General features: G+C 36.8%; 1 protein-coding gene across 2 annotated transcripts; it reads right to left on the bottom strand.

The window, feature by feature from the left end:
• Positions 1-6,774: 6,774 nt before the first annotated feature.
• Positions 6,775-24,706, bottom strand: GRV2 (DNAJ heat shock N-terminal domain-containing protein). 2 transcript variants are annotated; one of them, XM_012990984.2, is made up of 22 exons: positions 23,720-24,706; positions 22,059-22,292; positions 21,761-21,848; positions 21,443-21,651; positions 21,031-21,132; positions 20,859-20,921; positions 18,402-20,645; positions 16,498-16,860; positions 15,849-15,989; positions 14,866-15,258; positions 14,168-14,659; positions 13,228-13,451; positions 12,779-13,123; positions 11,834-12,128; positions 10,395-10,811; positions 9,977-10,322; positions 9,561-9,904; positions 9,041-9,478; positions 8,822-8,946; positions 8,403-8,526; positions 7,737-7,805; positions 6,775-7,303 (listed from the first exon to the last, which is right to left on the bottom strand). In XM_012990984.2, the coding sequence occupies exons 1-22, from the start codon at positions 24,164-24,166 to the stop codon at positions 7,142-7,144; spliced, it is 7,665 nt and encodes a 2,554-aa protein (XP_012846438.2). In that variant the 5' UTR covers positions 24,167-24,706; the 3' UTR covers positions 6,775-7,141. The 2 variants fall into 2 exon arrangements, with proteins under 2 accessions (XP_012846438.2, XP_088680395.1); XM_088824269.1 differs by lacking the exons at positions 6,775-7,303; positions 7,737-7,805; positions 8,403-8,526 and having other exon boundaries at positions 8,818-8,946.
• Positions 24,707-24,877: the final 171 nt, after the last annotated feature.

Raw genomic sequence — 24,877 nt, 5'->3', positions numbered from 1 at the left:
CTCTAATATATATAAAGGGGTTATTTGACAAACCCCCCTCGTTAGCCTCTTCCAATTACAATGAGTCAGAAAAAAAATCCTCATTTTTAAGTTAAATCAAAAATATTTTTAATTAATAAATTATATAATTTCACTATTATACCCTCCTTCCTATTTGACAGAACCCTATTATTTAATATTAATTTATAATTATAATCTCCATCCAAATTCTCAAACCCCAAGATCCAACCCATTTCATCTCGTCTATTCCTTTTCTCGGTTCGATTTCTCCAATCCTATCTTCTCTATCTATCGCCGCCGCGCCATCTATTCACTCTCCATCGCAGCCGCCCCCTTTCCTCTCTCTGCACCGTGCAATCTCTGTGTGGTGGTAAAAAAACCGAAGCGACGGATGTGCTCTTCCTCTTTCAACAAATTATGCTTCAGATCGTGCCCTAATTTGGATTTTCTGAGATTTTGAAACAGAGATTAAGACTCCATTAGTAATGAACTGTCATCCTCGTTGGTGGTAAGATCATCAATTTATTTATTATTTTTTGAAAATTCTATCTTTTTTTTGTTTCTCTGAATTGGGAAATGGGTCAATACAAAATTATAAACCCTAGTGTGTTTTCAATTAAATTTTAATTAATTATGTTTGTGGATTTGCGTCTCACAGTCAATGCCTCTAGTAATTGTTTCGAAATTTTAATCCTTGATTTCTGCTGGAATTGAGTTATAAGTATTTGCTTCTGCATGCCGTTCCTTGATAACTTTGTAGTGAATTTCGATAATTGGAGTTTGATAAGTTAAAAGTGGATTTCAATAACATTTGAGTGGATTTTAAGTTGCTTTGAAAGGGGGTTGTTTTGAATGAATTGAATTGACATGACTTTGATTTTGTTTTCTTTGTTAAAGTTTCTTGACAGGCGGAGCGATGGCGGCGGGGAGGGATGTTAGATAATGCGAAGAGATTAAAGAAAAAGGAGGAAGGGCCCACACGGTTTTCGTTAATTACAGAGTGGTTTTCATTAATTATAGAGTGGTTTTTGTTAATTGATAAGTTTTTAGTGAATTTTTTTAACGGAATTTGCTAATTACATAGTGAGTTTCGTTAATTTACAGAGTAATTTCCATTAATTACATTGTGGTTTTCATCAATTACATAGTGGTTTTCGTTAATTGATAAGGTTTTAGTGAATTTTTGTAATGGAATTTGTTAATTACATAGTGATTTTCGTTAATCACAGAGTGGTTTTCATTAATTATAGAGTGTTTTTTTTTTTTTTTAAAAGGGAGATATCATATATTAGGCACCAAAGGCCAAACCAACAGGAGGTGAAGAACCCTTCAAAAAGTCTTCAACCTAAAGAGAAGCGAGAGAGTGCGCCAGGCTATTGCCTTGCCGTCTAATATATGAAAAGGAACAAGAAGAAAATAAACGAGAATAAAAATAGCATTCTTCGATAATCGCTCCAAAGGAATGAGATGAGGATTTATTAGCTTGGAGAATATTGATAAGTTGTTGGCAATTTCCTTCAATCGAAATATGCATCCACCCCTTAGTCCGGGCAAGTTGTAGCGCATGTAGAATCGCATAAGCTCCGCCTTCCACCGGTTTGACTCTTCCGCCGAACTTCCTAACTTACCACCACACACATTCAGCCCTATCATTTCTCACCACAAGTGATGTACGGAAAAAGTCTCGACTCGCCAGAAACGATGCATCCACGTTAATTTTCAAAACACCGAATGGGGGAGGGTTCCCACTCTTGTATGTTTGGAGCCTTTGTCGGTAACCTAGGGTGCTGGGCATCATCCAAAACACAAAGAAATTCTTTGGTCCAGTAATATTCACCTTCCCATGCATCTCCCTGTTACGGACTTCCCACGCTTTCCAACACAAGATCATGGCGAGGCATCGAGATTCCTCATCCAAACTGTCGTGTAGATAGCTGAACACCCCCAGAAACGGGAGTTGCAATATTGTCGGGGTCAACCGAAATGGGGCAGTTTGCCAAATATCCCTCATTCCACGACAAATAAAGAGGGCATGGGTCAAAGATTCTACCTCAGATCCACAGTGAGAGCAGAATGGGTTCGGTGCTATGTGTCGGCGAAAAAGCTCTTGGTGAGTTGGAAGAATATCCGAACATGCTCGCCACAAAAAAATACGGATCTTCGGGGGGATGGCAAGATTCCAAATATCCTTCCACTTCCAATAATGCTCTCCGCTTCCACTCTCCGTGGCTGCAATTGTATCATTCCGGTCCGAATGAAGAATATGAAAATAGCAAGATTTAACTGTAAAAATACCTGACTTCGAATGATAAGTTTTTAGTGAATTTTTGTAATGGAATTTGCTAATTACATAGTGTTTTTCGTTAATTTACAGAGTGATTTCCATTATTTAAAGAGTGGTTTTCATTCATTACATAGAGATTTTCGATAAGTTTATAATGGATTTCCGTAATGAAATACTATAACCACATAGTGGTTTTTGGTAAGTTTATTGTGGATTTCAATTTGTTAAAAACATTTTTTTTTAAATTTAACTTTGAAAAACATAAGTATAAAAAATAAAAAACCAAAATTAAAAAAATTAAAAATAATTTTTTTTTGAAAACAAAATCAAAATTTTCTTATGAAGAAATCGAAAATAAGAAAAGAAATAAAAATGAGATTTTTTAGAATTGATTCGGGAGCATTATTTTGGGCATAAATCTGAAGCGCGATTTGGGGTATAATTTTTTGAGAAGATTTTGGGTGTAGATTATGGATATAATTTTTTTTTTTAATTTCAATAATTATACTAATTAATAATTAGTGGGGGCATATATGGTTTTTTAGGCCCATTAAATTTATGTTAAATATTATTTATAAATAAATGATTTATCAAGGAGTAAAATTTTAAAAGGGGTGTATGTCATATCCTTAAATGATGTTCGGGTTCTCACTAATTATCCCTTTATTTTAAAGTAAGTGTAAAAAGCAAGTTTTCACTTGTAGATGGAAGCTGATTTTGGTGAAGTGTCTTTCGTCATTCTTCTTAATTTTGGGTGTTAATGGAGTAGATCTCTCGAAGCCTTTTCAGTTTATTGGTTTCCCGATTTTCACCCTTTCTTGTTATTGTTTGAAGTTATATATCCAATTACTCAGTTTCCTTTTAGGGATTTTTATGCAAAAGTCCCCAACCAAGCATGTTTATTATTCTAGGTTTAGGGGACATATCTCTTTCACCAATAAGCACATCCCTTTAATAATTATTATAACTAAAGGAAACATTCATGTATATCCCAATATTACCCTCAACCATTTATACCCAATTCTTAATTGTAACCCCAATTTATCAATTTTGTCCATAAAAGTCCAATTTTGACCACAAAAATTCAATTTTGACTTTTTTTTGGAGTATAATTTAATATGCTCCAATTTCATCATTAACTTAATTTAATCTCAATTTGACCCCAAATTTCACAAATTATTAAATTTTGACCCAAATTTTTTTTTTTTCAAAAATTTTTTTTTTTTTAAAAACCTTTTCTTTGCCGCCGGTCTCCGGCGTTGACTATTCATTTTTTTTTTCTTTCTTCCGGATTTTTTCGCCGGTCTCCGGCGTTGACTTTTTTTTTTTCTTTTTTTTTTCTTTTCTTTTCTTCCGGATTTTTTCGCCGGTTTCCGCCGTTGACTTTTTTTAGTGTTTTTTTAATTTTTTTTTTTGTTTGGTTTGTTTTGTTTTTCCACGTCCGCCGCTAAACGTTGACCGTAATTGTGCTGTCACTGACAGTAAATTAACGTAATTATACTGTCAATGATAGTTAATTAACGTAATTGTACTGCCGTTGACATTATATTTATGTAATTGTGCTGCCGTTGACAGTAAATTAATGCAATATTATTATTTTTTATTTATTATTATTTTTTTTATTTTGTTTGATTTGTTGACAAGTCAACGTAATTATATTACTGTCGTTGACAGTAAAATAACTGTAAACACAATAATATTACTGTCAACAACATCAATATTATTATTTTTTTGGGGTTTTTGTTTTGTTTGAGTTATTCACGGAGTAACGTATTAGTATTACTGTCTATTATTGTAATATTACTGTAAACACAATAATAGTACTGTGGTTGACGGTAATATTACTGTTGTTATAGTAATATTCCTGTCAACCACATCAATATTATTATTTTGTTTGGATTTTTTGTTTGTTTGAGTTATTCACGAAGTAACGTAATAATATTACTGTCTACAATTGTCATATTACTGTTGCTATAGTAATATTACTGTTGCTATAATAATATTACTGTCACTCACAGTAATATTAATTCTTTTGGTTTTTTTTATTATGTTTACATTTGTTGAACGGACAACATAGTAATATTACTTTATTATACAATAATAATGAGTTTTGTTGTGTTAATATTAATGTGCTAGAGATTAATATAGCAATATCACTGTGTTAAACTATAGTTTAGTTAATTTTACTTTGTTTAACAGTAATATAGTTAATATTACTGTCATTCACAGCAATATTGTTGTTTAAACGAAAAAAAAAAACAAAAAAAAATTAAAATTAAAATTTAAAAAGTCAACGCCGGAATCCGGAAAAAAAATCCGGAAGAAAGAAAAAAAAATTAAAAAAGTCAACGCCGGAGACTGGCGTTGACCGCCAGTCAACGCCGGAATCCGGCGGGAAAAAAAAAGTTTTTGAAAAAAAAGAAATTTGTGAAAAAAAAAAAGTTTTGGGTCAAAATTGTATAATTTGTGAAATTTGGGGTCAAATTGAAGTTAAATTAAGTTAAGGATGAAATTGGAGCATATTAAAGTAAGAGGGGTTATTTTAGTCCTTTACAAAAATCTGGACCATGTGTGGACTTATTGGTAAAGAAGATTATTGTCTGGATCTCTTTATGAATAAGTACCACTGATGGGCTTATTTGTAATATGCCCTTCCTTTTAAGTTCCTTTCTATTTACATTTTTTAGCGTAACAAGGTGAAATGGGGCTGTGGTGGCTGAAATGGGGCTGTGGTGGCGGTGGAGGTTGTGAACGGCGGCGGCTGTGAACGATGGTTGCGGCGCGATGTCGGACGGTGGCGATAAACAGCAGCGACGGTGGTGGAGGGGGGGTGGTTTGGGTGGTGCAGATTTGGAAATTAGGGTTTAAGTTTCAAAACTCTTTTGTTTAGACTTTCAATGTATTTTTTTTTCCTTTTAAAGTTTTAGAGGATTTAAAAGGAATTTTCAAAATTTACTTACAGATTTTAGTGGATTTCACTAGGACTTGTAATGTACTTTTCATGGACTTGCAAATGAATCAATTTTGGGTCAAATTAATTTTTCTTTGAACTTGCCTTGGATCCGTAATGGATCCAGATTATTTTTAAACTCAACTTAATCTGGTCCAATTCATTTTTTTTAGATTTTATCTTGACGGAATCCATCTGGATCGGACTGGATTTGGACCAAACTCATCGAACCGGATCACCTTTGCCACCCCTAATTTTAACAAAACGAACTTCGAAAAATATCAATTTTCACAAAACCTTTTATTTTCATTTTATGAGTTTTTGAAAATCTTACCTGCTTGGGTGTCGGTGTTGGGTTGCGTTGGTTGTCGGTTGATCATGACTTTAATGTGTAGGCTTGACAGTTTCCGCCGGCGGCGACACTTGGGCGGCGAGTTTACGGCGGCGGCGATGTTGAAGGGTTGTTTTGGCTTGGTCATGCATTTTCCTGTCTGCTATTTTTCTTTTGTCTAGAATTTTTTTCTTTTTGCAAATAACTCTTGTCTTTTTGGTCTTGCAACAACAAAACAAGATAAATTTAATTAATGGACATATTACCATTCATGATTTTTAGCTTAAAAAAAAGTATTTTTATGGTCTTTCTTTTAGTTAATCTTCCACATAGTCGAATTAGAATTTCGAATAGCCACGGCCACAAACAAATCCATCCATACAAACTACGTCATCAATTTGATATGTTTTGCTTTAAACTTAGATGAAACACTTCGCTCAAAAAAATGAATAGAACTGTTGTGGAAAATGGTTTTGTTGTGCTATAAATGATTTGAATTTGGTATTAGTTCCATTGATTCAGTGAATGCATCTTATACTCGACGATTTTCCCTTCTTAGATCGTTCGATTAACTAATCAATGAAATAAATTAAATAAAAGAGTTTTTATAAATTAACTAACTAATTAAATAAACTACAAACTTCAAAGAAAAAATGTTGACCCGTACCGGCAACCGGTTTAGGCCGGGTCAAGAGTTTACACGCCCAAACTGGGAGTGTAAACTCTTGACCCCCACCTAAACCAGTCACCGGTTTCTACGATCCAAGCCTGATATAGGCGTCCAACTTGTAAACAAACGCCCAAATCAGGCGTGTAAAAAAAAATTCACGCCCATTTGGGCGTGTTGCCTAAGTAGACCAGAAAAATAAAAGCCCAATAATCCAATTTATAGGGGATGGGGGGGGGGGGGGGGGGGGGGTTGTTACATGGAAATCGCGAAATAAACTAAGAAGAAATTACATATAACTAATTTAGACAGTTGATTACCTTCAAATTTGGTGAAATTTTCAAATTTGAGAGGATTTGTGATGATTCTTAAGAGTGTTTGTGAGTTTTGGGGGTTTAGAGAGAGAAATGAAAAATAGAATGACAGTATTTCATAATTTTAGCACCGCAAAAATCATTTCAGATAACAAAATGTGCAAATACTAACAGTATTCGTAATTTCAGTATCGCGAAAATCATTTCAGATAACAAAATGGGCAAATATTTAAAACCATATAACATCAATGACATATATGCATTACTGTATCTCACATCACAATATCACTGGTCACCTTTTCAGAAGAAAAAATGCATTACTGCATCTCTCATAACAAGCAAATTTCAAGATTAAACTCGTCAATCTCACCTATCGTACTATACAAAAATGAAGCCAAAATGGCAACTTACAAAATTTATACGCCCTAAATACTTGTGGTTCCATGAAATGCTCAAAGAGGGATGGAAAGACAAAGCGAGCTGTACATTTTGCTATACAAGGGAAAAGCGTTTTCACAATGGCACAAAAGTCATGTCGGTAATTATTTCTGCAACGAAGTTTGTCTAATCCCCCAGATTAGTGATTTCCATTTACTCAGGTAGGGGATTTTGTTTGACTAGGTTGCGTCGGAGGTGCTGGTAGTGCATAAGTAAGCGTGGAGGAACTTTCAATGAGACCAGCAACTCCAGCAGCTGAAGTTTGAGCATTTGAAGGAAGAAAAAGATCATGCCTCTGATCTTTATACGCATTCCAAACCTGCACAACATTCCCGATTTGGTGATGTAAATAAACTTTCTCAAACAATATTTACACCGTTCAACTCCCAAACTCCGTCGGCATAATTTGATGTTATGATCTTATTAGATCAACAAAACTCTGCATCAAATATATGGGCACTGTATAGATGTTTGGAGATTTGCGTCTTAAGATCTAGGCACACCAAAGTGAGTGACGTGAATACAATTAATTAATTAATACTGATGTGTCCTTTCCAGCATAGACTAGTTCTAAATTTTGCAGTTGGTGGCATTTATCACATTGCCTAAACATGTTTAAACAGTATATCAACGCAATCATTCACCTTCTAAGCATAACTCTCGTCATATTCAAAGGTTTCTGGTGCCTAATGACTGTAAGAATCATGAAAATACAAATACTAAGCATACATATTAAGAAGTTGAGGACTTACATCAGAAGCGTTTAGTATATCACGTACTTTGGTACAATAAGCCCCTTCTGTTGCAAATGCATGCAAAACCTACATGATGACAGCAAAGGGGATATCACCACAATTGGTAGAAAACATAATAAATTGCTACCGAACGTAACAATAAAATAACTAGCTTATCACTTCTAAAAATTAAATAAATCTATCTTACAACGATCTAATAGTATTTCATTATTAATTTAGAATGATTATAGAATCCATTCGGCCAATTCACAAAATATTCATCTATGTTTATAAATTATGAGTACCTCCGAAGATATTACAAAAACCCCCTTGAAGTTTGTCTTTATTTACAAATTGCACCTTTATGGAAAATGTTGTCATCAATCTAAGATAGGAGAACCCTATTTAAGAACTGACATTAGCAAGTGGAATTTGCAAATTTCCTATATGGGGTTATTTGTACTTTAGGTATTTAGGGGGGCTAGTTTATTATAAATAGGCCAAACCTTGTAGTTTTTGTAGTTGACCTTTATAATCTACAGAAACTGTTCTATACTTTTAAAAGAAGACATTTATTGTTTAATTTGAAGGCAAGCACCATCAGAGTGTATTTTTCTTTTTTTTTTTTACATATAACAAAGGAAGTGCTCAAGCTCATTCATATAAACCTTAATGCGGTACTACCTCAATTGCAAGAACCCTGCCAATGGATGCTTCTGACTCATTCCAATTCATCTGCGAGCAGAGCCCATTTCTTCCTCCAGCTCGCCAATCAAGAAGACCAAGAAGAACTTCCACAAGACCAACCCTATACCGATCATATGCTGTATTATTATTTAATGACAAGAAAGATGCAATAGCTTTTTCTTCAAGATGCAAACCCAATATTATTCAAAATGAACCGAACAATATCCCCAAGTGTTTTCTACAGCCGCACATTAACTAATTTACGACATCTACACCTTCCCAGACCAGAATTAGAAAATAAGTCGTTCAACAATAGATAAATTTACGCATGTTGTAATTCCCTTGACAAGTTTTGCAAATTTCACATTTCTAATTATTACTATGGAACATAATGGTTAAGCGGAATGTACACTCACTTGAGACCCTGTGCGACAAGTGCATCTCTTGCTCTATTTCCTGCAACTACAAGACGCTTCAAGGTTTCAAGAGCAAGGATGCTTCCACCTTGCCAACCAATAGCCTTCATGAGAAGTGGAACTACCTGAAATAAGGACTATCAAAATGAGACCACGCTTAAGAATGTTTAATACAACAGATTAGATCTTCAGCATAATAAAAGTCTTAAAGACTCAGACCTGGGGTGTCCCTACACTAGTTGCTGCCATAGCTTCTGCACAGGTTGTGCTACCAGCAAGCTGATGCAGAACACGCAAACAACTAAGGCGAATTCTCTCTTGAGGAGTTTGTGAAGTTTGTAGCGACGAAGTATCCTCAGATACACAAGTTTCTGTAGCCATACTCTCTCTGCTGGCTTCATAAGCTACCGCAGACACAAGCTTGGGCACATAACCAAGATATCCAACATGATCGGCGAGGGCAGGGTATACCCTGAGTAAAGACACCAGGGCAGCTGAAAGAAGTAGAGGAAGCTCCGCGTGAACAGCTTGGCTATCATAATGTGTGGCTGCAATGGATGTAAGGTACTGATCCAGCAATCCTTCAAGAAATCTTTTAGGATTTCTAAGTGGAAATTTGGGGTCCTTTAGGAATAACCTTACATAGATTCCTCCAACCTAGACATAAATAGATGATGTAGGTAAAAAAAAATTATGCATTCTCGAGTACATTTAATGTAGAGCACCATAGCAATTATACCTGAGGTTCGTCTTTCATTTCCTGTTGTCCAGAAGCCTGTTCGGGTACATCCCAATCAACAACATGTCCTTTCACCTGTTCACGATACAGATCTGAAGCCATTGTCGCAATTTGTGCAGACAGAGATGCAGCCATTGCTGGAGTCCATACAAGTTCTGGAGTTTCTGTTGTTTGTTCAAGAGCATTTACAACCGCTTCGCCGGGACCATCCCTGATTATAGAAACAAGTCCATCAGGCAGAAACCTAGCCAAAGTTATTGCAACTCTAGGCCCATGCATCATCTGCCCAACAAGCTTCCCTAACAATGAGGCTGCTGCCGCTCTTTGCTGCAATGGAATCTCTTCTGCACAACATTTTCATTTTAGGAGTACGATAAATGCTTGACCAAGAAAGTGGATGTATGAGATCACTATACCTTTTATTGGCAAGAGAACTTCAAGAATGAAAACAACCCCACCGTGCTTCGCAGCTGCCCATGCAAGCTCCGGTGTACTTGCCAAGGCATAGAGGACATGCAGAGCTCCTTCACGACAGCTGGGAGTTGAGTGAAGCATCTGTAATAAAATAAGCAAACTAGAGCCATCCGCAACCATTGCCTCCAGGCAAGGGGCATATGTTGTCAACCGTGATAAGACACTCAAACATATCTGAGTGATGTTGCTTGCTGAAGCAACAGGTAGAGAAAAGCATTCAAATAGGGGCAATAACTTTTCCTTTGTAGACAACACCGAAGCTAAATTGGGATTCTTTGTCAACAGATGCTGAAATTAAAAAATAGAAGTGTAAGAGTCACCATTTACGCATTACAAGAAGCAATGCAATCAGATTTGTACCTGGAGAGATTTGAGACCATATCGAAGATTCTTAATTAAGTCAAACTCCTCTGTCTCCTTGATTTCCCCTTCAACTGATGCTGAGGAATCCTCGGAGGATTGCTGCTTCAGAGATGATTCAGTGGTTACGTCACCATTAACATGAGTATCCCCACTTTCAGCTTGTGCGTTATGGACCAGATGCGATATAAAATTAACAAGGGCAAGACAAAAATCCTCAGGTTCAGTAGTTTCAAAATCTGGTTGATCGTTATAGACTCTCAAGTACACGTTGCCAATATAGAGTTCCATAGATAATGCCTCATATACAAAAGAATGTGCATCTTTCAAGTCAAATGAACCATCATGACTTAATATTGCACGCTGCTCCTCCACAAATTTCAATAGTTCTGAACGAGTGGAGGAATTCCAGATTATCTGCAACCGGAAGACAAGAGTAGGTGAGACTACTTTGCAATTCAACTGAAGGTTACATGTATAATATCAACTATGATATATCGCATATACAACACATGCAGAAGTACTTGTCACCACATTCCTTAGGTGTTGAAACATGTTCCATCTAGAATGTTCCCGCACATCCAATTATAGTCAGAAGTAAATACCCGTATTTAGTAGGGCATTTCAACTCACAGCAGAGACATATTAGGTATGATTTTGGAAAACATGCAGATTATGTAGTGCACAAGTAATCACATGTAATAGGAAGGAGCAGACTGAAAGATCCATCACTAAATTTTGTTGATTTTGCTAATTCAATACAGAGCTCTAGCCATAAAGAACAAAGAGCCAACACAAGATTCTTTAACATAGCCGATGCTATAATCTATGTAAAAAGACAGTTCAAGAAAATTAAAATTATTCCTCTTTATTTAAATGCAAAAAATATAGAAAATGTGAAGATTTTTGAGAAATAGTGAACACTCTTGGTCCTGACATTCCCCTGGTTTTCTAATAATCAAGTAAAAACAAATACAAATAAAACTTGAATCACTGATGGAACCATCATGAATAATTCACACGAAATGATTAATGCATAGAAATTTTTCAAGAACATAAATTTGACAATCAAAAAAATCACTTATAAATTTTTTTTGGTTCATTGCAAAATTTTCCGGTGTTTTTAAAGCAAAAAAGGCCTAAGGTAAGAAAATAGCATCAAACCTCCTACACCGGCCTCTCAGTGTTCACCTCACCCGAGGGAGAGAGAGAGAAAGGTTCAAATGCCGAATGGGATACTACAGGTGGCAAATGTGTAGTTTAACATAAATTTATACCCATCAAGGCAGGCATATTGATAAACACACCCAGTTATTGGGTTCATAATTTCATGAAAGACATGTAATTATGTCTAAGATTCTAATCCAAGAAAATGAAGCAATGCTTATGGATGTCGAAGATACTAATTTTGCAAAACTGCAAGGATATGTAACATTTACCTCAGGTGACTCCAAGTTTGAGTTTAATGTAGACAAGAGGTCTTTGGCTAGCTTATCTTTCAGCAAGCTTGCAAGTTTAGGGGTCAGCAAAGCTCTAAGGGCATCAGCTGCAGCCTGATTATAGGGTGTGGGGGTCTCCCTGCTCCCCAAACCACTAAGCCTTGACAAGGCAAAAGATGCTTGTACAGCATGCAAATTTTTTGCTATTTGAACGCTGGTTCCAACACCATGTGCATCAATCTTATCTGATTCCTCTGCTGTTGAATCGTATTGAAGCAACAGTGGCATCAGGTACCTGCCACGAAAAATTGCTTAGAAAGATACAAAGTTTCTGAAATGGACTCAAATAAAACAACATAAAGGAAAAAAACTTTGACATTAAGGTATAACAGTTGCTGGCCTCTATTTTATATTCTCTATAAATCACAAACTTTTCTTTCAGATAGTATAAGGAAATTTTCTCTTCAAATACTAGTCATCCTAAAATAACTTCGTTACAATTCCAAGACTTTCCTGATTTATATATATATATATATATATATATATATATATATATATATATATATATATATATATATATATATATATATATATATATATATATATATATATATATATATATATATATATATATATATATATATATATATATATAATGTAAGTAAATAACCCATCTACACGAGCAAGGAAGCCACATAAGAAAACACTATATGTGTACATTTAAACAAATCAGGAGCCCTATAAAAAATAAACAAATATACAAAGAAATATGTTTCATTCAGATGGAGGAGAAAAATGATCAGAGCTACCAATACATGAACATCTTACAAGTAATTTATATCAGCAAATTCTAGTGTAGTTAACATCCTAAAGATCAAAATGTCCTAGAACACTGATGGAAGCGCAATAAACATAGTAAGATCAACAATTAACAATTTCACTTACCACAGCACACCAGCTTTCAGAAGGGCATTTTGAAACTCTGAGGAGACAGAAACATGAGAGATAGTCCGCAGGGCAGCATCAGTAGCAGTAGCCACAAGCTCAAGTTCGGTGCAATGAACAATGTCCTCAACTAATCCAGAAAATTCAAGCATCTCAGTTCTAGCACTTTCAAACTGACTCAAAACTGAAAAGGTTTGCATGATGTTAGCAACAATAGTGGCAGACGGTTCAGAAGCTGGAGTTGTCGGTTGGACCACAGACATGCAACGCGAAAGAAGAGTCGCAAGAAGAGGTATTCCACCATCTCGGACAAGCTGTTCACCATTCAAGGATGAGGACTCACACCTGAAAGTAATTAAAGATATGGAAATTATGAGACCTTAACAAATACATTTAAAGAGTACTCATCAAGAAATAATTATTTGAAAATTAGAGGACAGTGAATTTACGTCAGCCAAACAAGCTCTGATGCTGCAACTAGAAGAGGTGCTCGATCAGAAGAAAGAAAATTGTTATCATCGTCGGCCACTGTAATGGCATTTAACAGCATCGGATACCCAGCATATTTGAAAGGCATTAATACATTTCCATAGCGCCTATATAGAATGCATTGGCCCTTCAAGAGTAGCAACAACCTCCAATTTTGGGGGCCTTGCAACCCTTGCATGGTCACCTGAGGGAAAAGAATCAAAAATCGCTAAGAACAGCAAATAGTTATCCTAAACTTTTCGGATCACTAATAGGTGATGAGGGGATTTTTGGGGATTTTTAGAACATGGTATAAGATATGAAAAACCATTATAAATTAAAGTAGGTGAAGCATTTCCTTGTCAACTGATCTCCTGAATACTGAAGACATGCTGTGTAAGACTCGCAAATGTTTATGTGGTTCATTTAGAAGAATATCTAAAAATGGATAAAACATAACCCAACAAGAGGAAGCACATCATTCAAGTTCTCGTATACAAAGACCAGCTTATAGTCTAAAAATTACAAAAATGGCTTGAGTTCAAGGGTGTTCTTATAACAAGAAAATATTATAATTCGAGATTAATATAATAATTAGCAAATTATCCAAACATGCTATTAACATCAAAATTCAGGAAAATCCCTTTTCTTGCTATAGGTAGTTATGGGATAAGATGAAGTTGGCTGCTAGGAAATACATTCTATTATAACAAGCTAATGGAAGGTTGAATACACATTCTATTATAACAAGCTAGTAGAAGGTTAATCAGGGTTGGCCTCTAAATAAATTAGAACCATGTTTAGCGTTTTCATTTGGCATATTATAACCATTGGGATTCATTGATCTAAGTACTGTAACTATACAAAATTTTATGGCTATCAGAAAAGTAATGTCCAGCAAGATCAGGGTGTTGTGAATACCTGCAGGCACTCATAAGCTTTCTGCACAGCAAGAAACTTCTCTCTTCCTTCAGGATTTTTGTCTGGATGATACTTCATTGCAAGTTTCCTATACTGTCTCTTGAGCTTTTCCTCATCAATATACTCAATCTGTTTTGATATGTTAGGTATCTCATTTGATTCAGCGCTTGGTTTTTTAGGTGCATCATCTCTGGATACTTCTTCAATCGAAATCTCCAGTATCCTGCAAGCTTCTTCTTCAGAAAGGTCCATTGGCCTTCGAGTTAACTCCTCTCTCCACATTACTAGCAATGATTGCAGAAACTCAACATGCTCAACTATTGGCCAATTAGGAAATCTAATTTCATCACACAAGTTTCGGAGATAGTAACGATGACACCACATTTCGTCTTTCAGCTCCGCATACGTCACTGGTGGCATTGGAGCATAATCATACAAGGAATGACAATGCTGTGACAATTTCTGAGGAAAATCACCAAGATGCTGAAGAACCTAAAAACGTAAAATCCATCTTCAAGTTAGTTGCGGTAGTTGCATGCTTTGTGGATGACTCAAGCATCACAGTGTTTTTATTTAATATATATATATATATATATATATATATATATATATATATATATATATATATATATATAAAATATTAATGAAAAGAGTTGTAGAGTCAACTGACAGGTAGTTGAGCTCATGTTCAGGACTACCTGACGAATTAGATTTTCTGCTCGCATCTTGTGCGTCCAAATAATCTCCGGAGTGTCAGAATCAGAAACCATTGCTGCTGCAAAAGAAACTGGCCCACTTCGTTCCAGTACATAGAGCAATGATTCAGGTAAGAGGCCCCCCAATACACTTCGTTTTGCCCAAGGTAGAGAAGATGAAACTGCAGCTTCTTCCCCACCGTGAAAAGCTTGATAAGCATGAGTTACTGAGAACAGTTGGGAGATAGAAAGAAGATTAGATCCAGGATATGCCAGGGCAAAATAAAACGCCCCTGTACTGTATAATCTTATCATTGCTTTTGGATTCCTGGTAACTATAGCCTTCAGTAAAGCAGCCGAAGCCTCAACAATAGTAGGTTCACCAGAAAGCATTGCCTGGAAATGAGATAATGGGATTTAGAAAAGGTCATATTAATAACCACCTCTTCCAGAATTGATATACAATCAACAGATTCATGGATCCACCTCCAAGCATGCCAGGAACTTTAAAAAGGGGTGTTTGTTAACCCTCCAAACCAAATAATAATTTAAGACAACAATCTATAGGAACAAGAATCTAAAGGTTGCATCTCTAAAACGCCAGGACATTAAGGATATTAGTGGCCGGCTATCTATACTTTTTTCCATGCATATAAAATGTACATTTTACAAGGAAAGTTCGTTGTAGCTTGAGGAAGTGTGTGGTCTAGTGAGCTGAACTAGTTGACTAAATCAATCTCCATTGTGCATCTGAGGAAATGGTAAGCATACATAAAGGGCGAAGAACTATCATATAAATCATATGAAGACATCAAAGACTGTCAAAACATGTCACGGTCAGTCAAGCAATATACCAAAAGAGAGAGAAAAAAAATCCGATTAGCTTTACAAATTGGATTATTTTAATATTCAAGAGATAAGACTTTCTGCTAAATTTTGTAGGACACTACCGACAACCAATATAGGACAATCACATCAAATATTACCTGGGCTATATGTGGAAGACAACGTGGGCTTGACAAGATCCGTTTTACTCTAGGGGTTGGCATAACGATCTCTCCTGCATCATCTATATCTGAATGAGCAGCTACCATGCTGTGCAATATGGACAATGCCACCTCCCCTACCTGTACAAAGTAGCCACCAATTTTAAGAACACTTCACATTTAAACATGACCAACCTTGTGAAGGATGCATCAAGTAACAGAAGTCCCTCCAGGTCATACTATTACTTCCAATGGTTCTTGGATGGAAATTGCTGACATTATCCAAATTCATTGGTAAATTTCTTACTTTAGCCCTTTGACTAATTTTAATATTTTATGGAATGAAATACCCTTGTAATGCTTTTCAGTTGGAGGATGTATCAAAATAATAATGGAAGCTTGTGAATGGGCATATTGCAATAAGGAAATACCAGCGGGTAGTTATTTTTTAGTGTTTAGAATTATAGCCGTTAGAAAATCGTAAGCATTTCAATTTATTTTCATAACTCAAAAAACACCTTAAAACGATCTAAGCAGATCTTAGTATAATTATTAATAATCTCATCTAACATTGACAGCTTGTCGATTGGCATTTATGGCCAAAATTTATGGTTCATATTGGATAATAGTTCTACTGAAAATGCTATACCTGGATTGGAGTAATAACTGGAACTCGAACAGCCATTGTCCATCGGAGTTCACGTATGTCTCTTAGTCTCTTCCAGTCTGGCATCCCAGATGCCCAGCACCTGGTTGTCCAATCGATTTCTTTTACTGACCAAAATCTTCTAATTGCGTCCTTCTCCACAGGCCCAACTTGTGCATTGTCCTTGTCCATGAACATCCATTCTTTTAGGGGTTCCATAAAAGCAGTGGCAGCAATTAAGTTAGACTGCAATGGTATAGCAGTTCTTTCCGAAGCTTCATGAATTACGGTTAGTAAATCAACAGCAAGAACGCATCCTCCAACCAAGACGCAGGCCTCCACATTTGGCAGAACTTTCATCAAAACCTTCACAAACAAAATAATGTCAGTTAGCACAAACACTCATTCAGATTACCCTCACAAATTTTCTAGCCACTGAGAAGTTCATTGCTTTCAGAGATGGCACGAAATCACCAGTGCTGATACAGTTCTAACATGAAGTCGGGAAATGTAAATTCTATAACCTTTCGCAGTTTAAATAACTTCACGGAGATGCCCTAACTATTGAAAGTTTGATGATCATGGTCATCTTCCAATTTTAACAATGGTATGGCAACAAATGCCAAGAGAGGGTAGGACTCTTCTCACATTTATGTCCGAGGCGCCCAGTGTCTAAACCAAGAACGATATATCTTCACCTACTACCTCAATCATAACGTTCCAGCACGAATTTTTGCAATCGCTACTCTTGTTACTTTCGAGATTGATTTTCTAATTTCAGCATTCTAAACAAAAAGCCTATTTGTCTTAGAGTTTCATTCAGCAACTACAGCCTAGAACAGTCATTAAATTTTCCTTCATTCTTAACAAAAAGCCACTTTCCCTAATCCAAAATAATACATTCTCAGTAATCCTGCATATTACCAAATACCAATTAAACCAATAACCTTCTTTAGTTCTTCTGATCCCCTAAAAGTCAACAACAGATAAACAGAATTATATAGCAACAGAATAGATACATGTACTATGGTACATAATGTTCAACTGGGCATGGATATAAATACATTATAAACAAAAGCAAGGATATTTTATGATTAACTCTTATATCGGAAATATTATTCCCAGAATCTGTGCCGGTATTATATAAAAGAATTTCTAGACAAATCATATATTATACCAGAATTTAACAAATTTAACACAAGATCTAATCTAAGAAACTAACCATCTTACTAACTAAATAATTGGTTATACAGTACAGAATGAATCCAATATCACCTAATCCAAATTAATCCGATATTGGTAACCGAAGAATGCCTAATTCTAGAATGGAAATATTATTCCCAGAATCGATGTGCCCATATTTTGTAAGCATGTTTCCACTTATGTATCTCAGGTTTACTTAATTATGTTACCAGCTTACATTAGACCGTCACAGATGGCTGAGTAATTATATATTAAAATGGACCAAGCTAGCTGTTTTGCATCTATATGTAGCTCAGTATAAGTGTTGGTTTGTTTTGGTGTGTACTTATTTTTGCATGTATCAACGTGTACGCATAAATAGATATGTATGTCTATATGCATGACATGCATAAACAAATAAATATTCACAAACACATCTATATTGCCCGCTTTATTTAAATGGATTGATATTACAATATGCCAAATCAACCACTGAATCGAAAACTATAGCAAGATCATCATCATTAAATTCTAAAGATTAAGCATGACTTCTAAACTACTTAAGATATTGTGAACATTAAGTAACATGCTACACAATGTTATTTATTGTTTATTACTCTTCCGTATTTCAATGTTAGAATTTATACCAAGCAGTTTGATATCTTAATTTCGGTGTTCGATTAGAGTACACAAGAGGAAAGGAATGTGACAGTGGGCATATTTACCTTCAAAAGGAGGAGAAGGCGGTGTCTTAGAGCTCTATCATTTGTTCTGTCCACCAGCACTGTAACATGTGCAGTGCCTTCGAATGAGCCTATGGAGTTGTGATGTTGCTCATATACAATTGCCATGGCCCTTGCACAAAGCTCCCTGACTGAGGAACCTCCCCCTCCACCAAAACCATCTAATCTTCCCATATCACACCAATCATCAGAGGGACCCATTTCATCAGGAACAGCACCATCTACAGTAAGCCCTGTGTCTGCGTCACACAGAAACCGATGATAAAGTGCTCTAAAAAATGCAACTGGGTCACGAAGTGGAAAGTCCTCTGCCCTACCACCGGTCCCACTCTCAAGCAACAGCCTAAGATAATACTGACCCACACAAACTTCTTTGGCCAAGCTGGGGTATCGGACAGAAAATTCTCTATAGTTCCATGATATTTGAGGTGAGATTTCTTGCCCACTTGTAGATTCTTTGGATGTACCTCCAGGAACAATATCTTCAGTTCGTTCCTTCTCAAGGTCAAGTTTATGAACCTCAGCCTGCAAAGACTCCAATAACTCCTGCCTGGTACGCTCATTCCAGATCAAGTCTGCACGGTTGTGATCAAGACCAAAAGCTCGCCAAAAATCAGGCCAATTTAATAGCAATCTTCCACATCCCACATTTGCATTTTCTGTGACAACCTCGGCTGGAGCAGGTAGGCCTGAATTCTTGGCGCCAGATGAACCAACATCAAAGTCATGTGTGCTTGTAGCATTTGTTTCAACTGACTCACAAGCATGGGCTGCATTATTATCAGGAGAATCAATGGCTGACTTATCGATTGGAAGCACCCCTACAGCTGGAACCTCGTTAGAATAGTTTTCACCTGCAGGAACCCGAGAAGAACGAACATCAGACGGAATGTTCCCAACATTTGGATCTCCTGCAGAATTTCGATATCCATCCAAACCCCCAACTCCACTTGTTTGTCGTGCTTGATCATTGCCTTCAGCATCATTGACAGAAGGCATGTTATGCCCTTGAGATGCTATTTCCTTCACCGGACGATTTCTCCTTTGTTGAAGTAAACGTCGCTGTCTTCTGCTCATCAAGGAAACTTCCTGATTAGATATATCTTCATCTAAAATTCCATTAGATCGTGTATGCAGATACGCAACCAGACCAGGTGGCAGAACTCTAGACAATAAGTCAAGTGCAGGTTGATAAGAATCTGCCCACAGAGCCACAAGCTGTCTGCTGACATCACGTCGTTCACCAGCAGGAAGGTAAAATGCATGTAACAAATGCCTCAGTAGTGCACCATCACGTAAAGCAGCATCCCGCATTGATTCTGCTGCAACTGCATCTTCTTCCGCTATTGAACGCATAATTACAGCAACGGTTTCTCGGACACTCTCTGCAGGATGCCCGAACAATGCAAACAAGCGACGGCGTAAACCAGCTACAAGACGTAGCAATTCCACAAAAACTGTGTATTGGGTTGTTTCACTGTGTGGTTCACATATCATGGCTTCAAGAACTTCAACGACAGCCATTGACAACAATGGTGAAACAGAGATTGGCTTTAATCTGTTAACAAGGAGAGTTAAGTTACTCTGTTCAGCAAATAGTACAGATTTGGTATGCATAATGGTTGCATGTTGTTCTCCTTTTGTATCTGATAGCATATTTATATCCCCTGGACCACCTCCTATAAGCATAGCAATAAGTCCTATCGCTTCAGCAGCTACTCCTTCAGAACCATTTCTGAGTAGGCCCATGATTCTTCCAACAGCAGCAGGAAATGACATCACGTGTGAAGCAGCAGTTTTTGAAGCCAGCAACCTGCGTAAGCATGCAATGAAACCAATTACAGTGGCAGCTGCTTTTGGAGAAGGTGGTGGCAAGGGCAGGGATTCTATAGGAAGATTGGGAGCAGCAGGAAGCAATGTAATCAAGGCCATCAAAGTCACCTCCGGTACTTCAATACTGGGGGGAACTCCACTAAATGGAATGCATGCATTAAATTCTCTTATCCTGCGCCACAATTTAGCTCTTGAACCAGGAATAGAGCCTCCTTCAGCCACAGCATCTTTGGCAGCTGCTGCCAAGTGTTTCAAATGCATCATTGCAAATTCCATGTCAGCAACGGGGCGCTGTGGCTGTTGCGTCTGTTTTAAATGAACTCTGCCACAAGGCGGGTCAATACGATGACCAGGCATTGTGAGCCTCGGTAACACAGGCACTGGACATTGGCCCTGCACAAGCCAAATTTATACCTTACTGAACCATTTTTATAAAATATGATGGCCTATTAGAACTCAATTTATATCAGTAAGAACTGCAAAGCAAGCGCCATAATCCGACCAACATCGAATACAAAATAGGTCAGACCAACTTAGCATTCAGAATTAGCAAACAGGCACTCAGAACAATTGAAAGTTAATCAATCCAAAAACACATCTACCTACTTCGGTTTGCAAAACATCCAAAACTGCTGCGAGTAAGCTATCACGAGAGGTGCTAGCATAGACCTGAAATCATAATCAAATGTAACCCAGATTCCGTATCAAATGAAAAATCATTTTAGGAACTAAACACCTTAAAAATAGTACACATCACCATAAAGCAAAAAGTACTCACGTGAATAGGACATCCATCATTAAACTCAACAGCAAACATTTGTGGCTCCTCAGCAAATCGAACAAGAGCACTCACTGAAGACAAGGGCCGAACTATAACAGCCTGCACACATTTAATGAGAACATCTAGCATTAATGACTATCAAGATAGATGCATGCTACATGGAAGTGGGAAGCTCCAAAATTGCTGCATAGCATTCTGAACTTGTTTTGAATTTTCTTTGAGAAGTATCAATATAAAGTTTATTGATCATCACTAGATGCAGAGCTGCAAGGGTAACCCTCTTTGGAAGGTTTAATCTTCCTAGGGATGCTATACTCATGTCCATACAATTGTAGGTAAGTTTTTTTCAAAAGTATTGAAATTACTTCCATAAGATGTGCATTTGCTCATATTGAAACAACATGCTTACTTCATAGTTTTCTGGGCGCCTCTCAACAAGAGAGACCTTGGTAAGGATTAGCTGACGCGAGACAGCATCACCAGAGTCCCCAAGTCCTCCTTTTGGTCCAAGTGCCAAACTTAATCCAGCAGAACGTAGCATTCCATGAGCAGCAGTTCGCAACCTTGTAACAGACCAACCACCAAGGGGAGTTTCCTCGGCCCCCACAGCTTCCTTAACTACATTTTACATGCATTCAGACAGAAGCTATATGAATGAAAGCACGCTAAAAATGATACAAAATAGCAGAATTAAAATGAGAACTTCTATAGTGATATTAAAGATTACCCCTTCGTTTCATATACTCTGGAATGGTAAGTGATTGAGAACTATCGACAACTAATGACACCCCAACCATAGAGTTTGCAGTTTTTGTCTGGAAAAAAGATGTTTAATATGAAATTGATTTAGTATATGAGAATTATCTGCAGCATCAAACTATTTAAATGGAGCTGATACAAAATAGATCTCTGGCATTTTAAAGCCATTAGCAGATAAATTAAATTGTGATAGTTTCAAGCCAACATAAAATAGGCCTTTGTTCTTATGAAGAATCGTATCAGGAAAACAAAAGTGTTGTTCGTACCAAATTTGATATAATGGCAGCATTTGAAGTTCCAGAAGCAGCCTGGAAAGCTTTAGATTTCCGTCCATACAAAGAACAAAGAACAAATCCACCATGGTCAACATTTTTCCTCCCATAAGCTTCAGCAAGAAGGACTATGGCTGGGGAATCCATATCTCTGAAGTCCAAGCACCAACGAAGATCTCCAGACTTCAAATCTATCACTTCAACGCCAGCATAAGTAACTTTCATTTTCTGCAAAAGAACATTTTACCAAAGTTACTGACAAGCTATTAGAACTGACACAAGACATGTAAAACAATCGCCAAAATGGCATAACCCAGTAAAACAACAAAGAATCAACAAAATGACTGAAGCTATTACCACTTACTTCATTGAAGTTGACATAATAGGAATGTTGAAATACAATAATAGTAATTAACAGTCTAACTAAATTTATGTTCACCCTGCACATATATTTAACCGCTATACAGTCAAGCAATTTGAATGACTGAAGCTACTATCACTTACTTCATTGAAGTTGACATAATAGGAATGTTGAAATACAGTAATAGTAATTATCAAAAAAAAATACAGTAATAGCAATTAACAGTCTAACTAAATTAATGCTAACCCTGCACATATATTTAACCACTTTATAGTTAAACAATTTGATATGATTCTATTCAATGTTACATCTTCTTATTTCCATAGATTTCAATTTATAGTTTTCTACTTCAATTGTTTTGATCCAGCCATGTCAAAAACAAGGATACATATTTGGGTTGCAACATTTGATGGAAACACTACATTCAGCTCGGATTGTATTTATTCCAGATATAGGTTAAAAGCCACATAATCCATAATACAACACAAACAATTATACTCCCTTTTAGTGATGGTACACTATTAGCATGAATGCAGCTTGATTAGTATGAGAAGAAGCAATCCACCTAGAGGCAAATAAGTTGGATAGAACTACCAAACTAACAACCTTCCCACACAGAAGGGAGATCACTGCATTGGAAAATTAACAGTATAAAGACTTTGTATACTGTTCCTTACGTAACTAAGGATCCTATGATACAGCAAACAATGATGAAGGGAACAATTCCAACACAAACTTAAGATTTAGGTAATGCTCAACAATGACCAAAACATTTTCCCAGCACCTGAACAACTAAAATTACATATGCTTATGAACTTTCTGTCCGTAACCTATACGATCCTTTCTACTTAATGTGAAGACACTGAAAAATGAAAAAAGGATTGTTAGAAAAAAACAAAAAATCTCTCTTTTCATATCATTTAATGCCACTGTTCACCATAGCTTAGCAGCCGATGGAACTATCTATAATCTGTAACCAAACATTGAAGTTTTCTTCCAAGCAACATATATACATACATATTGTATACATATACTTCTGTGTGGGTGTGTGATTGAGTTACTGCAGAACCTTCAGTTAATTTAAAAGTTATCCATGCTGTAGCAAAAAGAAATAAGGGAACCTACTTCAGCCAGCCAGGCCACTAATATCCAATATAATAATATTCTTGTATCGTTCAACATCTAGAAGGGATGAAAAATTGGAAGTAAGAAATCGAGGGAAACAGCATATGAACCCCAAAAAATAGCAAACCCGGGAACAATCAAAACAAGTCGAGGATGTCAGAAAACTTACAAAAGTGGCCCACTCGGAGGTCCTCCTCCGCAAATGAAGAACCGGAAACTCGGCGACAGTGACTACCTTATTCAATCTTATGCCGTGGAGTTCAGTCAAAATACTTGGCCTGTACTTGGAAGAAAACTTGATGCCTTTAAACTTGCCACGGCCATCGGTCCGCACACTAACATTAAACTCATTGGAATTATCGTCCCTCCCAATGATTGGGGCAGAGCCTTCAAAATCGGTGCCGACATCGTAAGAATTAGTGACGGAGAGTGTGTTGGGATCCAAAGTAACAATAGAGTAATTGGAAATGCAGAGGATTCTCTTGTAACGGCCTCGCCAGGAGTGCTTGATGACCATGTACCGGGCAACATACTCGGGCTCCTCAGGCGGGGCGGAAGAAGAGGAAGAAGGAGTAGGTGGTGGGTGGTCGGAAGTATGGCGGCTGACGAAGTCCATTTGCGGAGCAGGGAGGTAGTGGAGAGAATGGGGCAGAGGAGGACTAGGACGGAGAAAGAACCATAATCCACCTGCCGGCGATGAAGGCAGAGGTCTCTGCCTTGACTGATTGGCACCCAGAGCTTCAAATCTGAAAACCCTAAGGCGGTTAATTTTTTATACTCTGCTATCGGAAATTCAACTCCGAGTAGTCGAGCCGATTGATTCTGAAACCCGATCTATCCGCATATGTATCTGAAGAAGATCATCCAGTTGGATTAACACAAGTATATAGAATCAATCACAAGAAAACGGGATCGGGAAGATTGAGCAGAAGAAGAATTATTTAATTTGGGGTGATGATGATCAATGTTTACACGTAAGTTGAAAGACGTGTTTCTTTCCCGAGATCGAAACGAATTGATAATTGAACAAAAGACTAAATTCACGGCATGGGGCTCCTCCGCACTAGGCCTGCCTACAGGGTCACTCTAAACTCTAATCCGGACCTGCACTTAGAAATCTAATTTAGAACATGTTTGGCTAAGCTTACAAGCTTCTAAAAGCATTTTATAAGATTTTAAGAGCTTATAAGGTGTTAAAAAATGTTTGGTAAAAACATTAGAAAAAATTTTATTTTTTCTAAAAATAAGCAGCTTATAAGATGTTTTTAGAAAAGTACCTACACTCCCACATTTTTTTTTCTTTAAGATCTTATTTGTTTATTCACTA

Source organism: Erythranthe guttata, chromosome 10 (genome assembly GCF_056151865.1).
Source record: "Erythranthe guttata isolate IM_541 chromosome 10, IM_541, whole genome shotgun sequence".
In the NCBI taxonomy this organism is placed as follows: domain Eukaryota; kingdom Viridiplantae; phylum Streptophyta; class Magnoliopsida; order Lamiales; family Phrymaceae; genus Erythranthe; species Erythranthe guttata.
The sequence above is the reverse complement of the archived record's forward strand: the minus strand, read 5'-3'. Positions and strand labels throughout refer to the sequence as shown.